The following is a 19,046-nucleotide window of genomic DNA, read 5'->3' on the forward strand; positions in this document are numbered from 1 at the left end:
TCCAGAGTAGAATAGCTTTAGTGAACAGTTCGTTGGCCTATCAGAGGTACAAGAGTAATCCTACTTTCTGTACAGAGGAGTTAGCATTTGTCATTCATAGATGGAGTTTAACTATGTTAGGCCGAAGCAGCTCTAGAATTCATCAAATTTTACCAAGAATTTGGATGAACCAGTATAAATTATTTTACTCCCTTCCCTTTCAGGAATAGGGACAAAGGGATTTTCTGACAACCTTCAGAACAATGCTGGATTAATCTCATTCCCTATAACTCAGTGCCAAAGCTACTTCTGAGCTGCATTTACAGGTTTTACCTCCCACATCTCCAATTTAGGATAAATCTGCACAACAGCATTTACAGCAGCACAGCTACACCAATGCAGCTATAGTACTTAGTATTTATGGTGGAGACACACTTAAACCAACAGGAGAGAGCTCTCCCTTTGGCTTAATAACTCCTGCCTCTGTGAAAGAAGGTAGCGGTGTTGGCAGGAGACACTTTCCTGCCCGCATAACTTTGTCTACCTCAGCTTCTTTAAGGTATCTTGAGTAGAGCTCCCAAATATCACTTGGGAAAATTTAGGCATGAACTTTGGACTCTTGAATTTTCAGTTGTTTATTGAGAACATTTTGCCATCCATGCTCACAGAACAAACTAGAGAGTCAACTTTTTTTTTCTTTTTTTTAGGCTGTAAATTAAAATATTGTCTCAAGTCTTACATGTCCTTTGAAATAGTTTTACAATATAGTTTCCATAATACCATCACAGCATTTACAAAAATGAAGCAATACTTTTTTTTTTTTCCCACGGAATGACCAACAAAATTTTTCTGATGAAGGACAGAAGACTTCCACATAGGTGGTGCAGGATTGGGTGCTCCTGGACACTTTTCTCTGGCAGTCAGGGTTAAGAAGTACAAAAGCATGTAAAACATTAGATAGTATGTTTATTCCAAAAGAAATTTGTAGTCTGTAGGTTAAGCTGTGGGCAGTCTGAAACATGCCCCCCACAAAAATCTTTCCCTTCTGGGTAAACTATTCCATTTCCTTTTTCTTTTTGTTTTCCAGAAGGAAAACTGATTATCCAAAATAAAAGATAAAAAGAAAATTGCTATCCTTCCTTAACTGAAGGGGCTCATTTCTGCCCTCAGTTACATGTGCCTATTTAACTCCATCTCCAAAGACTTCCTAAATAAACTGAAAGTTGAGTCATCAAGATAAGAGACCAATAAAAGATACTGAAATATATCAACCTGAATTGGTTAATGTAAAATTTCCTGTCCTCTGTGCCACTGCTAATATATTTTGTAAACTCACATAGTTACCAATGGCTTTTGCAGCTGCGAGCACATGCAGTGGATGTCAATGGAAACCAGGTGGAAAATCCTATTGACATTGTCATTAATGTTATTGATATGAATGATAATAGGCCTGAGTTCTTACACCAGGTCTGGAATGGGACAGTCCCTGAAGGATCAAAGCCAGGTAAGAGACAGCTGATTATCTGTGTGAAATATATATATATATATTAATTTTGGAGAAAAATATATTTTGAAGTCATAACGGTGTTTAGATGATTCAATCAACAAAAAAGTCAGGATGCTATATTGCCATTACCCTTCATTTTCAGTTTACATTTTTTCATGATAAAAATTAGTTTAAGAGAAAAGCAGCATCCTCAGTAGGAGATGAGTGAGAGAGAATACAGAGAAGGAAAATGGGGAAAGATTATTGTATTTGGATAGCACCCAAATATTTATATTACAGTTATATCCATTCAAGATTGGAGTTGCCTGAAAATAAGGGAGGTCTGACAGCTATTTTGTAACTTATTGTTGAAGATTAGCTTGTTGTTAGACAACTGATCAGTGATCTTTTAATATGTCCTTTCCTGGAAATGTCTTCTGTCCCCTAAACAGAAAGAACACTAGGGGCTTGTCTACGCTTGCCCCCAACTTCAAAGGGGGCATGTTAATCGGGGCGATGGGAGATTATTAATGAACTGCTGCAGTGAATACTCAGCACTGCTATAGGCTAATTCTCCACTGTGGCAACTTCAAAGTGTAAAACTTTGACGTGCCAGCGTGCATATAGTTATGAGCACTTTGAAGTGCCCTCACTACTTCGAAGTGCCTTTACACCTCAAAATTTTGAGGTGTAAAGGCACTTCGAAGTAGCACGGGCACTTAGAAATGCCTGTGGCTATACGCATGCTGGCACTTCAAAGTTTGACACTTCAGAGTTGCCACAAGGGAGAATTAGCCTATCGAAGTGCTGAGTATTCACCATAGCACTTCATTAGTAATCTCTCATTGTAGCTGATTAACACGCCCCCTTTAAAGTTGGGGGCAAGTGTAGACCCAGCCTAGGAGATTAAAATAAAAACTAAAAGATGAACAGGTTTACAGTAATGGTAGTTTACTTGGTTGTGGAACAAATTTTTCTCTGTTTATTCCATGCAGCTTCGAGTATTTGTACATCCTGGAGATTTTTGTGTTGTACTTTAACAGTACTTTTTCTGTTGTACTTTAGCAGTACTTTTCAAAGGAAGCAAGAAACCGGTGATCAAATATCTAGAAAAGACACTGTCAACATTTTAAAAACAAAAGTTTTACAACAGCTTTCTTGATAGAAAAGAAATGCCATGTTAATATTTGTGGAGAGTCTATATATTTGCATATATCTTTTGAGCCCATTCTCTATTTTATATATAAAGTAGCCATACAATATATAGTATGTATTGCATAATACATTGTGATCTGTGTGACACAATTTATTTAGGCCAAGACTGACAAAAATGAGAGCCTAAAATCAGTGTCTGTATCTAGATATGGATGCAGTTGACAGAGCACAAGTGCAACAGAAAAGTCCATGCCGTTAATTGCAGGCTTGGGGCATATAATAGACCTGGATGTAAATCTCAGTAATTATGGGAAATTCTGGATTTGGAACCAAACAATACAGCTTAAAACTTTCCTGAAGAACCAAAATTATGCATCTGAATACCATCAACATTGGAATAAATTTAGATGTACATCAAGGTGCAAATTTTGTGACACAAGCCTTTTTCTTACCACTCCAGCTGAGCAATAAGGAATTTTTAGGACATATCCCTTCTGTTTCTTGCAAGACATACTATGCTAAATTCAAGAGCCAAGAACTAGCATGATTTTAAACCATCAGGATTGCAGAGGCAAAAAAATTATAGCTAGAAAAGCTCTTGTGCTGATTTTTCATTGGCTTGCTTTGATTTTCATGCACAGTTAACATGTGCATCACATTTTAAAATTAAACATGTTTTGATTATCTAATGTTTCATTTTGCCCAGCAATTGAGCTTGCTATTTAAACTTTAGAGCCTTCACTGTTAATTAAATATGTTTATGGCAGAATTGTAGCATTTGATTGCCTGTGGAGCTTTTTCAGTAATAAGCAAATCTGATTCTTTATAAACACCAGTGTTGTTATCTTCCGTTATGTATCTCAGTTGCTTCATTAATCCTGGAACTTGGGCCTATTCAGTTTCCTTTGGGTTGGGGAAAGAATGCATAATGTTTATCAAATGAAGTAAATATTTTGACCATTGTTTGTGCTTGTAAGTGACCTTGTGTAAACCAGATAAACTGTTTATTTAACATTAATTATTTATTGTGCGGTTAGGAACCTATGTGATGACTGTTACTGCTATTGATGCCGATGATCCCAATGCGCTGAATGGGATGCTGAGATACAGAATCTTGTCACAGGCCCCAAGCACCCCTTCACCGAATATGTTTACAATCAACAATGAGACTGGTGACATCATCACAGTAGCCGCTGGACTTGATAGAGAGGTAATGCAGGCCAGAAAATTGCAGGTTGTGCCATTTTGAATGCTGTCCGTTTTTGTGCATATGTAACATGCTTTGTAAGTAATACATGCCTTTCTTTTTTCTTTTTTTTTTTTTTTACTAGAACAGCACTGTGCAACCAATAATCCCTTATAGCTGGCCAGTCCTATGATTTGAAAATCTAGAATATGACACCTTATAGACTAACAGAAAAGTTTAGAGCATGAGCTTTCGTGAGTTAACTCACTTCTTCAGATGCTAGCATCTGAAGAAGTGAGTTAACTCACGAAAGCTCATGCTCTAAACTTTTCTGTTAGTCTATAAGGTGCCACAGGACCCTTCGTTGCTGCTACAGATCCAGACTAACACGGCTACCCCTCTGATACTAGAATGTGACAGTTATCATAGGGGTAAAGGATATTGCTAGAGTGTTGTTTGTATAGAATGTAAAGCATCTGGTCTCACTCACATTAAGTGGAATTGGCTGAGAAAATGGAAGGTGTTTTAGAGAGGAGTACAGAAGGTGGAGGGTCTTGCAAGTGGGTATGATTGTGTAGAGATGAGATAGCCTGGAGGTGAGCTTACTTCAGTCTAGAAACAGAATCATCCAGAGTTTTCTAGCAGACATCCTTACCATACGTTTGATAAAAAGCACCATCCATGCTGTTTACAAAGCATAATTAGTTTTAAGAAAATTTTAGGACAATATTTTACCATCTTAAGTAGTTATAAAACATAAGTGAAAATGAGCAGGATAATGTAGTAATGAGTTACCAAATCTGGGGCACAGGTAAGCTGTTTCTGACTTTATTAAATCCTTGGTAGTCCAGTCAGGTGTATGCCCTGTGTTGCTACACACACACATACATCTTTCTTTTGTTAAAAACACATTTTATACTTTGCCTTGTAATAGTGCACAAGTTCAAATGATTTAAATGATCTCATTTATAAACATTCTATTCTAAATATATTTTCTAATACATTTTAATTAATTTTGCTACAAATCTTAATTCATACCTTTTTTCTTACTTATTTTTAACCGAATGCTTTTTATGTATTCATGATTTTTTTTTTACAACAGCTTGTCTGGTAGTATGATAAACTTCTTTTCAGTCACTTACATTTTGTCCTGACCCCCACATTCCCTCCCTTCCCTCCCACCAGAGGCACCATACAGTCTGGAACATTTCCGCACCCAGCTACATCGTGTGGCTTGACTCCGAACCAATAAAAAGTCATGCTGAGCAAGGTGCCAGGCAGCTTGCATGTGGTGAGGGTCACAATTTTTGGTGGCTGGCTGTAGCTGGGCCCCTTTTAACCACCTGGGAGACGTCTTCCCTCAGCGGTCACAATTTTCAGGGGCTGGCCATAACAGGTGGTTCTTTTAGCTGCCCGGGGGACATCTCTGTCAGCGGTCACAATTTTCAGGGGCTATCTGTAGCTGAGGGATTTTTAGCAACCCCAAGCCATATATGTTTCAGTGTACTAGATATACAATTAGTATAGTTGTCAAAGTAAGGCTTGCAGTGGGGAATATTCTTTTCCCAAGGGTCTTCTTTTTGTCCAGGTGCAAACTGGCTGTAGTCTGGGGTCTTTTAGCCTGATTAATAATTTGAGTTTCAGTGTAACAACCATGTCTACTTGAACGTAAGAGTCTTCTTTTGCAGGCTGCCTAAATCCAGATTCAAGCCTGCGAGAGAGAGACTCATGGGAGGTCATGATTTGCATGGCTGTCGCCAGTGTACCGTTTTCTAGCTACCCCGTCTTACTACTGATGAACCATTTGGATTACAGTGTAACAACCATGTCTACTTACATATACTTTACATGGCAGGGGAAAGAGGGGAATGAAATGTGGGAAGATATAGTCATATACCCACATCTACTTGTCGGGCCAGAATGCGACGGGGCTCAGGGAACTGTGGGATAAGTTCCCACAGTACACTGCAGCAGCACTCGATTTAAGCTCAATTTAATCTACTTGCGTGTGGCTGAGGTAAGTCAGTTTTGTGGGGAGCATGAGAGAAGGTGAATATGCTCTAAATGGAATGGATAAAACCCAGCATTAAGAAATCGATTGTAATAAAATCGATTTTATCTCGTAATGTAGACACAGCCAGAGTGAGGGCAGCACCGCGCTCTGGGCAGTGCTAAGGGCTGACTGCCTTAGGCCGCACCTCTTCCACCCTTTGGCCCTGCCCCTTCTGGAATGCAGAGCTCAGCCTCCCCTCTCAACTTGCCCCAGGCTCTGCAGTGGCTGTCAGTGCCGCTGGACTCAGGAATAGCAGTAATACTTCAGGAGAGAGGCTTCATCCTCCTCCTGAACGGCACCTCAGGAGGGCTTCTGTCTGGCGGCAATTGGGAGTTCTACATGAAGAGGAAGTATCTAACCTTCCTTCAGTTCCTAGGCCACGCTAGAAGGATAAATCTTCTGGCCATCAGATTAATGGACGATTTGTCGATGCATTATGCAGTAAAACTATCACATTTTGTAGTCTGAGCTTTTTGAGCAAGATAAACAGACAAAATATTAATAATGTTTCAGTTTGAAAGCATAATTAAAATGAGTATATTAGAGTTAATAATTAAAAAGGTGTTCTTAGTTAGTTGTTCTGAGCTTAGGACAGATATTCGAGAACTATTTCTGACTCTAAAAATAAATGCTTCTTGTAACCTCAGAAAAGTCACTTAAATTCACTTTATATTGTTCCTTTAGAAACAGGGTTTGTGTTTACATCTACCTCCACATTTAGAATGCTGGGATCTTCTTGAACGTGTGTAATTTTAGAAGGACTTACAGTCTGTTTAAATGATATTTCTGTCTAATACTACATAGCAAATAGCAATACCTGATTTACCGTAGAGGAAATCAGCTGCCGTATCAGGACTTCCCAGTGTAAATCCTCAAACTAACAATCTAAGAGGCCGTCCACCCCTTAGTTTGCCATAAATTTTACTCACTCATCACTTTACTAAAGTCCCAGTGAATAACTGTGTGTAAAAGGAACTGGAAAAAATAATTGGTTTTGACCCCTTTTTTTGAACAGTGTTGTGTAGTAGTGCCTGAGAAATAATCAGACAAAAATAAGAGGATGAGGTATTACTGGGGTTGGGGGCAAAGCACAAAACTGACCAATGGCACCTGAGAGTTTTGCTGAGGGTGGGGACGGTGCAGCACAATTTGCAGTGGGAGGGAGCAGAAAACGTGCACTTTCCCCTTCCTCCTCGCCGTCCCCCAGCGCAGAGAGACACACAGAACAGTCTTTGAGCTGGGGCTGCTGGCAGTCAGGGAAGCCTGCCTGAGTGTGCTGCTGGCCAGGAGCTGCTTCGGTAAGCACCTTCCGGCAAGAGTCTGCTTCTGGCACCACATCCCTGCGCCCTTCCTGCATCCCTCCCCCAGACCAGAATCCTCTTCACCTATACTCCCTCCCAGACCCCAATACCCAGCCCCAGGTCAGAACACCATCCTTCCTCCAAACTGCTTCTCAGTCCTCCCACTGTCTCCTGCACCCCAGGCCCCTACTCCAAGTTCCATTCTGCATCCAATTCTGTCCCAGACCCCACAGCCTTGATCGCTTACCAAAATCTTAGAGTGGCATCACATCAAAAATTATTGCCCACCTCTGCCTTAGAGCCAAGGCCGACTGTGTACAGCTCTTGCTAGCTTTCTGCCAGAGAAGAGTTTGCATTCAGGATTTGGCCTAATCATTTTATGGGTGGTGAGGTAGGTTTATTTTTCAGTAGGCAAAACATAGTTGTTTCATTGCATAAATGTAACAAATGTATTCCTTTGATTCTTTCATTGCTATATGTCTTTTTCATGTGTCATGCAGAAACCCTTAAGAGGGTTTTTATACAAGTATTTTCTTGGAGCAGAATCAGTTTTATATTTAAACTTTTATATTGTTTATATATAAAATACATATGTTGTTTTATAAAGAATGACCTACTCCACTGTCCACATTCCAGTACCGAAAAGAATGGACACATATGCTTAAGGGACTTAAACTTGCACTTAAAGTCAGGGGTAGGGCAATAACTTTCCCAGGCAGGCCACTCAATGAAGTTGGGAAGTGGTCATGGGCCACACTTATCTATTCTTAATGGAGGAGGTGTGGGGCCAGGGATAGAGATTGGGGTGGGGGATTGGGGTGCAGGAGGCGGTTGGGACAGGAGGCAGGGAGGTTGAGGTTGGGACAGAAAAGAGCTTGGGGCTGGGGATTGGGATGCAAGGGGCAGCGTGGTTCTTGGAGGGAGTTAGGGTGCAGGAAGGGGTTGTGATCTGATGCATGCTCTTGGGGTTTGAGAGAAGGTGCAGGATCAGGGAGAAGTTCTGAGTGCAGGAGGGAGACTAGGAGATTGTGACCTAGGCTGGTATGTTGGCGTGTGAGAAGGGGTGTCAATTGCAGAAGGCACTTATCAAAGGCAGCCTTGGCAGAAGGCACTTAAACAGGCTGCCTGCCTGCTCTCGCCACACAGGAGACTCAAAGAGGGCCAGCTGCTGGGGCAAGCCTGTCTCTGCACCCTTTGGAGGGAGGGGTCCGCACGTTTCTATGCCCTGCCCGCTCCCACAATCACTGCCCCAGCAGCTCCCACTGGCCAATTTCCAGCCAGTATGAATGGTGAGGAGGATGGTGCTGGGTGGCAGGGGCAGTGCACAGAGAGTCGTTGCCCCCTGCTAACAAGGGGTGCACATGCAGAGACATGCTGGTTGCTTTGAGTGGCCTATGGGACTACAGTTATCCAAGTGCCTCGCTGGGCTGGAGGACATCAGTGATCCCAAAGGTCATGGTGTGATGGATCCAAATGTTTGGTGGGCCAGGCCCTATCCACAGGCCATTGCTTGCCCACCCCTTACTAAAGTGCTTCCATGAACAGAGATTTTTTAAAATTGGATCCTACACACTTTGCGTGTAAGAGCCAGATACAAGTGTGCATACATTTATAAATCTGCATGCTTTTAAAAACTCAGGCCAGTTTGTACAGGATAATATCAGTCCAAACTTTGAAAGCAACTGACATATTTTAAATAAACAGACCTTTACTAGTTTTCTTAAAAATAATTGTGTTTTGAGGGGGGTTAAATCAAAGATTTCTGTCTTGTAACTTACCTTGTGAAGTGATCAGTTGCATGCCTCCAATTTACAAGCAATCAGACTGCATGTGGGAATGGATGTGATTTTTGTAGGATACTTTTTAAAAAAGGCTTTCCTTTAAGTACCCTTATTTTGATAGAAGGTTTTTCTTTAACTATCCTAATAAATCATTATTAATGAAAGTAATATTTCAGAGTAATATATGCTCACATCATTGCCAGTTTTCTACTGGAGGAAGAACTGAGTTTCATGAAATTGTATCATTCCACCAAGTTAGGGAGTACTGAAGATAAGATTGAACTGGTAAAAGAAGTTAAAAAACACTTCATTTGCATTTCGCAGTAGAAATGTGCAGAAAATCTTAATTGTTTAATAAAAATCTTATAAATTTACGAGCATAGCCCTAGCTGGTTTTGAGATCTAATCTGTGAGTCAATTCTTCATGTTTTGTGGAGCTCACACTGAGTCTCAGTAACACCTGGCATAATTCCAGCAATGATTTAAGATTCTTTGTGCTGCATGCTGTCTTTAACAATGTATAAAGAAACTGGCACTGGCAAGTTGGGAGAAAGCAGAGAATATCTTGCTTTGAATGTTTAACATTTATGGAAGTAATCAAGGACAGAGGGGTGGGGACATTCTTGTTACTTTACTAGTTTCTGTTAGCTATGACAGCTCCAGTTTCCATAGTGATATCAAGAAGTTGCAGCTACATTCTAATACTTAGGCTTTCCTGCAATAAAGCCTTGGCAGTTGTCATTTGGCCAAAAATATTCCCTAGCTCAGATCTCATAAAAATCCTTTGGGACTTATTCCTTTTTTAGGTCGAACTACTGTACTTTTTTTCCATTTCAGACAAACAGCTAAACAAAAAGCTTAATCAAGTTCTACCTCTGTGGTAATAACAGTAATTTGTATAAAGTTCTTTAATCATTCATACTTAAAGTATATCACGCAACCCTCCCCAATCAAAAGTGGTGCATGAAAAATGCAGCCAGTCTCATACATTCGTATGCAAAATACTGCTGTACTTCTGGTGATGTAAACTTTGTGTCAGTCATTTCAAGTGATGTTAACTAGAATAAACAGTGTGATCCGTTCTTTGCGTAATAAAGCACAATTTATGGAACACCTGCTGTCCTGCTGGAATGTCGTTTTTGTCTGTAGCTTATGTTGGTGTCATTTTGTGTTTTAGAAAGTACAGCAGTATACATTAATAATTCAAGCTACGGACATGGAAGGAAACCCAACATACGGTCTTTCAAACACAGCAACTGCTGTCATCACAGTGACAGATGTCAATGACAATCCTCCAGAGTTCACTGCTATGACTGTAAGTACAGTACAAAAGTGTTTGTGGCCATGATTAAGGAAATTTTCACATTAGCTAAAAGAATTGAAAATATATGTTACTTATCCAATATCATGCTGTATTGCAAAGATTTAACTGTGAGGGGAATGTGGCCCTTAGCACTTACCATGGTTAATCCAAAACCCAGAAGTTAGCTAAGGAATCAAACTTAATCTACGTGGTTTCGGATAGTTTTTTAGTTTGCTAGCTCACATTGCTGTTTGATAATGGTAGACTGACAGCTGGTGTTCTCCTTTATTAAAGTATTTGTCAGATTTTTTTTTTCAGATACGTGAATCACAGGGAATTTTAATTAGATTGCTTAAAGTAAGGCATCAGGAATCCTCATAGGTCTTTAGCCACAGAGGCAAATCCTCAGGTGGTATAAATGGTCTTATCTCCACTGAAGACAATTAACACTAGCTAAGGAGCTGTCTTTTGATATACAGTGAGACTAAGATGACTGCCAGTTTCTGTGCTCTGATGGGTATTTCATGAGTAAAAACATATGTTTTTCTTTGTTCTAGTTCTATGGTGAGGTACCTGAAAATAGAGTGGATGTCATAGTAGCTAATCTAACCATAACTGATAAGGATCAACCACACACTCCTGCCTGGAACGCCATGTACCGAATGACTGGTGGGGATCCTACAGGTCGATTTACAATTCTGACTGATCCAAATAGTAATGATGGCCTGGTAACTGTTGTGAAGGTAAGTGATACCCACAACTCATTGAATTAAGCAGCAACAGATAAGTGAGGAAGTAATGAGAATAAATATTTCCCTGCGGTTTAATCCTGAGGCCAGGTCAAGATTTGAAATTAAAATGAATGTACACCATACTTCTGAAAGTAACATGTTTATCTTTTGGGTGGTCTTTCTACTTACGTTATCATGAACAATCTAAACTACCAGTTCTGAAAACCAGGTTAGCTTGTTTTTAAATGGCATATTATAAAAACTTTATTTTCCAGAAATAAAAATTAATCTGTGAAAAAGCCACTTGTTTAGTGGTGGCCTCAGAACTAGCATCTTTTGGAGTAGCAAACACACTGCTCTCTGCCTTTTGCTCAGCATTGGTCTTCCTTGACAAACCTCTCCCCACAAATAAGCCAATACGTTCCCATGAGGCATCTGACACAAAACAGCCAATCAGGGTGATATCAGAGGGGAAGACCAGTGGGGTTAGTGATGATAGGAAGCTACTCTTCAACAGGCTTTTAACATGGTGCTGCTTTTAAAACCTCATTTGAAAGCCTTGTATGGAACAGGTTCTTCATCTTTATTCACCAGCCAAAAAAAATCCTACGCTGAAGGGGTGACTTGTTTTTTTAAATGGTGATAAAAACTCAGTACTACAGTTTTATGTCTGTCAAGTCATCCCCTCGCCTCTCATCTGTCTGATAGGAGTCTAGACTCTTGGTTTGTCTGGTTCATTTTTGGACCATCCGCTCAAGTGGGTGACATGATATAAGTTTCAGCACTCAGCCTTGAAATGACTCTGTTACAGTCTGGGGTATGGTTGAATGATTATTTATCTATCCTTTCAGTACCTTTGGGGGGAAAAATCTCTGGCTGTATACACCAATCTAGGCTACATATCACACTAGGTTTTTTCCCCCGTAAATCCCTATACTGGCATGCCCGCCCCCCACCCCAACTTGCATAATTGGCATTTTCCAAAAAAGAACAGTTATGTTTATTTCTGCTGACAACACATAGTTGACTGTCTGTGTGCCTTGTATTTAGACACGTATAAGTCCATTTCGGATCTACTGACAATTGGAAACTTGAAACCTTTGAAAGAGCAAACAAATTGATATTCAAATCAAAACAGTATAAAGAGAATCACAGTAAATTCCCCAGGGCATAATCTGCTTGAAATATTTCATATGAAAATCTTTTTTTAAACTGTCAGAATAGAAGCAAAAAAAGTAAATCTAGATAAATAAATGACATACTGAGGAAACCCTCCAGAGAAGCTCTGGGCTCACATTAGGTCTCAGTTGTCTTAAAGACTCTGGAGGAGCAGAATTTGGCAGGAGATACTTCACCAGACACGTGCCGTCATTGCTCCCTGAATCTCTTTGCCTATGGATGTTCCCAGCTCTCCTGGACACCAGAAGAGCTGCTGCAGAAATTGTCCTTAAATGCTGCAGAATTCTGTATTCCAGAAAACACATGTGAACTTGATATCAAAACAAAAAGCAGTCAAGTAGCACTTTAAAGACTAGCTAAATAGTTTATTAGGTGAGCTTTCATGGGACAGACCCACTTCTTCAGACCATAGCCAGACCAGAACAGACTCAATATTTAAGACACAGAGAACCAAAAACAGTAAGCAAGGAGGACAAATCAGAAAAAGATAATCAAGGTGAGCAAATCAGAGAGTGGAAGGGTCGGGGGGAATATCAAGAATTAGATTGAGTCAAGTATGCAGACGAGCCCCTATAGTGACTCAGAAAGTTCCCATCACGATTGAAACCATGTGTTAATGTGCCAACTTTGAATATAAATGTCAGTTTGTCCACTTCTCTTTCTAAAACAGAGCGATAATTTCTCTTCAGTAACACACATACGTTTAGGTCATTGACAGAATGCCCCATTCCATTAAAATGTTGACGAACTGGTTTGTGGATCTGGAGTGTTTTGATGTCTGTTTTGTGCCCGTTCACCCTTTGTCTAAGGGAGTTAGAAGTCTGTCCAAGATGCTTTGTATATTGGACAGACTTCTAACTCCCTTAGACAAAGGGTCAACGGGCCCAAAACAGACATCAAAACACTCCAGATCCACAAACCAGTTAGTCAACATTTTAATGGAATGGGGCATTCTGTCAATGACCTAAACGTATGTGTGTTACTGAAGAGAAATTATCGCTCTGTTTTAGAAAGAGAAGTGGACAAACTGACATTTATATTCAAAGTCGGCACATTAACACATGGTTTCAATCGTGATGGGAACTTTCTGAGTCACTATAGGGGCTCGTCTGCATACTTGACTCAATCTAATTCTTGATCTTGCCCCCCACCCCTCAACTCTCTGATTTGCTCACCTTGATTATCTTTTTCTGATTTGTCCTCCTTGCTTACTGTTTTTGGTTCTCTGTGTCTTAAATATTGAGTCTGTTCTGGTCTGGCTATGGTCTGAAGAAGTGGGTCTGTCCCATGAAAGCTCACCTAATAAACTATTTAGCTAGTCTTTAAAGTGCTACTTGACTGCTTTTTGTTTTGATAGTGTATAGACTAGCACGGCTTACTCTCTGTGAACTTATATGTATTGGTGCTGCAGGGAGCGGTTCTCTTTTGTTTAGGCATTGCATTCATCTAACTCAATATAAGTATTCTAAACATAGAACTTTAAAAGTTTTGTTTTTGTTTGCATGCCAGTTACAACTATGAACAGTTGCTAATATTCCTCCCCATTTTGTTTTTGCCAGCCAATTGACTTTGAGACAAATAGGATGTTTGTACTTACTGTAGCAGCAGAAAATCAAGTGCCTTTGGCCAAAGGAATTCAGCATCCTCCTCAGTCAACAGCAACTGTATCCATTTCCGTCATTGATGTGAATGAGAGCCCATATTTTGTCCCAAACCCTAAGCTTATCCGGCAGGAGGAAGGGCTTCTCGCTGGTAATGTGTTAACTACTTTCACCGCTCAGGACCCAGATCGTTACATGCAGCAAACTGCACTGAGGTATCGTGTGAAGCACATCCCTGTTTTATCCCATACTGCTAATCTCAACTTTCTGCACAGGCTTTGGAGACTTGGAATACAGCAGAAATGCTTCGTTTTCCTTTGGGTTAGCCTATGTAGGATTTCCCAGCCCCTCAGAGTGGGAATTACGGGTGGACTATGGGAATAGCATAAGCAAAAGAGTCTGAATCCAGTGCAGATGGCAATATCTTCTGCTCATAGGATGCGAATTCATCCAGGTACCTAAATACACACAGAACTTCAAGCAGCTGGGCAGTTCCAGTGAATTGAGTGGGGCCTAAGTATATATAACTCATGCTGACGTAACTTGCTGATTGGTGTCATGGCTGTGATCACTGTGGCTCACCTTTATGGCTGTCCTCCATCAGATCAGAATTCATTATCCAAGATCCAACCATCGTGAAATTCATGCAAGCAGAAGAATCTTTCCCTTGTGCTTGCCTTCTAAAATGAGGCTTCAAAATTTTACTTTTTCTGTATTATTTAGGGCTGGTCTACATCCAAAAAAATATTGCTCAGAATGTAAAAAATCCACCTCTAAGGCTACGTCTACATTACCATGGAATATCGGCTGCTCAGGGTCAATCTTCAGGGCACCATGTCATACATTAGCAAAACAACGCTTTCCGGGGTCAGTGTCAACCCTGTAACTCCTCACAAGATGCAAGAATTAAGGAAGGTCAACGAGAGAAGTGTTGCTGTTGACCTTCTTCCGTGAAGACAGGCATGGAAGTGGACAGCTGAAAAGTCAATTTTAGCCACGCAGTTGGTGTAGCTACCATCGTGTACCAGCCATCAACTGCTATGTGTAGTGTAGACATAGCCTAAGTGATGTAGTTAAGCCATCTTAAGACCTGTGTAGACAGAGCTAGATCAACGCAAGGGTACTATCAGCTCACTACTGCCTTATTGGCAGGTGGATTTACTAGAGTGATGGGTGAAGTAAGCCCCTGTCCCACTCTAACATTAAGTTATTATTGGCAACGTTTCTCATTTTTGGACATAAAGTTCATATATACACTCATTCCTCATTAAACTAGTACTTCACTTACAAGCACTCGCTTAAACGAGGGACACATTTACTTACCTTTGTTCACTCTATGAGTGAACTCTCCCTGCTAATACAAGGATAAGCCCCTCCCTGTGGCTCCAACCTGCCCTAGTCTGACCCCCACCCCCTGCCAGCCCCACAGCACCCTGAACCCCCACCGGGTCTGCAGTGCCTACGTGTAGCTGCTTGACTAGCACTCCCCCTCCCCCCGGCTGTCCCCACGGCAGCCCTGACCCCCCACCTGCCCCACAGTGCCCCCCCCTTCAGACCCACAGACTGGCCCCTCGGCAGCCTGACCCCCACCTCCACTCCCCACCAGCCTGGTAGACCTAACCTACCGCAGCCTGACCCTCCCCTGCCCCAAACCACACATCCAAACTTCAGCAGCCTGAACCCCCGCACCCACCCCACGGACCCAACCAGCCACCAGGTTTTAACCCTCTGTCCCACACATGACCCTAAACTGCCCCCAGCCTTTAACTTTTTCCGACCCCCAAACCCAAGGTTCACTTACGTTCCAAAAGCAGCACCACCTACTGCCACTCCTCCCTCCAGCTTTAGGAACCAATCAGAGACTTTTACATGTATTTTCATAAGAATTTGGTGTCTCTCTTAGGAGTTTTCACCTACGAGCACAAAGCTGAGAACCAATTGTGCTCGTAGAGTGAGGGATGAGTGTGTATATGGGTCTGCAATTTTGTAGCCTAATACTGCTGTTTTTATTTTAAATATCACTTGAGTTAGGATATTTTCTAATTTATTTAAACTAACAATTGATATTTGACAACTTCATATAGGGAAGGGTGTTTTTGAATGGCTCTATGATATACTGTCATCAGCTGATACTGAAAGGGCTAAAATAAGGGAGTCTGTTCCTCAAATCAATATATGTGTATTATTTCCTCCCTGTACTTGCACATGTATGTATATATGGTTGATAGAATTGAAAAGGCTGAATAAAGGAGTCTTATGGTGTAAATCAAGTAGAAGTTCCCATTAAAATACTGCAATCATGGTGAATGTGAAATCTGTGTTTTTATGATGAATAAGTCACATGCAGCTTAAGAAAATTGTTCATTTTACTAATTTATTACATGTATGTTCATTTTTCAGACAGTTATATATAACTTATGTAAAAGAGAGTTATGTAACAGCTTACTTACACAGCATGGCTTTTAAAACTTTCTTTATTAAAACAGTATGTATTGAAAAAAACTTCAAGAATTCAAAGCTAATAAACTGAAACTCTTCAAATATTATTATGCTACCAGATATCTACATCATCAGAATATGAGTTAAAATATATTTTTTATGTTTCATTTTTAGAAAAGTTTACTCAAAGATCAGTAACATGTCTTATTGTCAAATATGCAGGTACTCAAAGCTTTCAGATCCTGCAAACTGGCTAAAAATTGACCCAATTAGTGGACAGATAACTACAATTGCTGTTTTAGACAGAGAGTCACAGTATGTGGAAAACAACATGTATAATGTGACTTTCCTTGCATCTGACAATGGTATGTATTTACATTTAGAGAAAATAATAACTCTGTATATTTGAATGACATTGTATTGGCAAAAACCAAAAAGGTAGAAATAAATGGTCAGCTTTCACAATGGCAGAAGGTACAAATGTTGAAGTTAATTTACTGATCAAATATTTGGAAAATGCTAAACCTAATGAGTTAAACAGTCAAGTGAGGGTTGTGAGGAACTGCAGGAGACCCCACTCAAGCTTGATAAATGGGCAACACAATACTATATGGAATTGAGTGCTAAAAAGTGAACTGTATCTTTCTGGTTTTAAGCTGACTGCAACACCTGGGGATAAAGGCCAAGCCATCATTGTGGATTCCTCAGTGAAGGCCTCTCCTCTGTGTTAAGCAGCTGTTAAAAAAAGCAAACGAAATTTAAGGAATAAGATTGAGATAATGTAGGAAATACTACAGTTCCATTAATAGATGATTTATCCTCATCTGCGATACTGTGTTACTTACTAGTCACCTCCCCTCCAAAACAGGGGTTTGCATACATAGCAGTATACATTCAGAATGGGATTTAAAATCACATAAGCAGAGAAAATTTAAAAGAGATTACTTAAGAGGTGACATAAAAATATTTAAAATAGTAAATAATATAGGGAAGGTACATGAGAAACTTCTATTCTCCTCATTTTATTACAAGCACAGAGGGTCATTTATTGAAATTGGCAAGTTTCATTCAGTTGTACAATCATGAGACTTGGAAGGGACCTCAAGAGATCATCTAATCTAGTACCCTGCACTCATGGCAGGACCCAGTACCATCTAGACCATGCATGGCAGAAGGTTATCTAACCTTCTCTTAGAAATCTCCAATGATAGAGATTTCACAATCTCTGTAGGCACTTTATTCCAGTGCTTCACCACTCTGACAGGCAGTAATTCTGAATGGCCACCTTTAATCTCTCTTGCTTCAAGTTCAGCCAATTGCTTCTTATCCTAACTGGTCCTAATGGGTACTAGAACTCTTTCCCGTGGTTGTCGTATGACACACAAAAACCATTTTAAAACAATTTGATCTATCTTGAATAATGTGAGTAGGCTTCTTTGTTGTTTTTAGAGTTTTAATTATTCTTTCCAATCAAATTTAAGTTTGCATTCTAATTGAATATATGCCCATTGGTAGCTAAATATGTATATATAAAATATTGTAAATAGGTTTTCTCATACAAAGCACAACCAGAATAACAATTTTTGTTTCTTTAAGGTATTCCTCCTATGAGTGGGACTGGCACTCTTCAGATATATTTGCTTGACATTAATGATAATGCACCCCAGGTGCATCCTCAAGAGGCTACAACTTGTGAAACGCTACAGCCCAATGCAACTAACATCACTGCAACAGACCGTGATATTGACCCAAATGCAGGACCATTTGCCTTTGAACTTCCAGAAACTCCTCCTAGTATTAAGAGGAATTGGACCATCATTCGTATTAGTGGTAAAATTAATTGATTAAACAGAAAGTCATTGTTTTAAATGAATTACTGGTTACATTTTTTTTTGTGTGGTGGTGGTGATTTCCCTAGATGCTCAGATATTTTTAGAGTAATGTAAATGAAATGTTACCATTGGTGTGATCTCCCTTGAGAATGAGGGACAGATAGTTTAAAAGTTAAATTTCAAAGCAAATGATGTTCACAGCAGTAAGTTGTCTGCGGCATCTTTATGTGGCATCCAATATGTTCAGCACCAAAAAAAGTTAATGTAAATCATACATTTTATTTTTTACACCAACCATATTTTCCTCCTAGGTGATCATGCCCAACTTTCATTAAGGATCAGATTCCTTGAGGCTGGTATCTATGATGTTCCTATAATAATCACAGATTCTGGAAATCCCCCCAAGTCCAGCACATCTGTTCTGAAGGTGAAGGTTTGCCAATGTGATATAAATGGAGACTGTACTGATGTCGATCGGATTGTTGGTGCAGGACTGGGCACAGGTGCCATCATTGCAATTCTGCTCTGTATCATCATCTTGCTCAGTAAGTACATGGGCCTTTCGAAAATTGATTCTTCAGCTCTTCTCATAGTATTTCACAAGAGCCAGCTTAAACAAGTAACATGAGGTTTTATTTCCCCAAAAGATTTTGTGCCTATGGTAATAGTTTACCTCTCTACTATCCATGTGCTGATACATAGATTCCAAGGCCATTGTGATCATCTAGTCAAGGGGTCAGCAACCAGAATAGCAAGAAGAGCCATCTTTTTTCAAATTCAATAAAAAAAACTCAGTAATTCATGAGCCACAGTGCATGTGAATATGAGATGGTCCTTAATAAATACTGTCAAACCACCCTTTCGTAACCCCTACTTTAAGAACACATCACGATATTTTGTAAAGTGATACATGTTTACTGCAGGGTGCTCACAAACTTTTAAAATATTCTATTTTCTCACACTTCACATGTGTGTGTTTGTAGCACTGTCTTCCTGACTTTCACTCCTGAACCTATTTTA

General features: G+C 40.0%; 1 protein-coding gene across 2 annotated transcripts in view; it reads left to right on the forward strand.

Annotated features, from left to right (window-relative positions):
• CDH2 (cadherin 2) overlaps window positions 1-19,046 on the forward strand; it is a 196,690-nt gene that overhangs the window by 146,965 nt on the left and 30,679 nt on the right. For both annotated transcript variants that reach the window (XM_074987251.1, XM_074987252.1), the window contains 8 exons: window positions 1,339-1,483; window positions 3,658-3,830; window positions 10,119-10,256; window positions 10,802-10,987; window positions 13,714-13,970; window positions 16,417-16,559; window positions 17,791-18,024; window positions 18,338-18,571. In XM_074987251.1, coding sequence (XP_074843352.1) covers window positions 1,339-1,483; window positions 3,658-3,830; window positions 10,119-10,256; window positions 10,802-10,987; window positions 13,714-13,970; window positions 16,417-16,559; window positions 17,791-18,024; window positions 18,338-18,571 — 1,510 coding nt within the window. The remainder of the gene's footprint in view (window positions 1-1,338; window positions 1,484-3,657; window positions 3,831-10,118; window positions 10,257-10,801; window positions 10,988-13,713; window positions 13,971-16,416; window positions 16,560-17,790; window positions 18,025-18,337; window positions 18,572-19,046) is intronic.

This window comes from Carettochelys insculpta, chromosome 2, assembly GCF_033958435.1.
Source record: "Carettochelys insculpta isolate YL-2023 chromosome 2, ASM3395843v1, whole genome shotgun sequence".
NCBI lineage: Eukaryota > Metazoa > Chordata > Testudines > Carettochelyidae > Carettochelys > Carettochelys insculpta.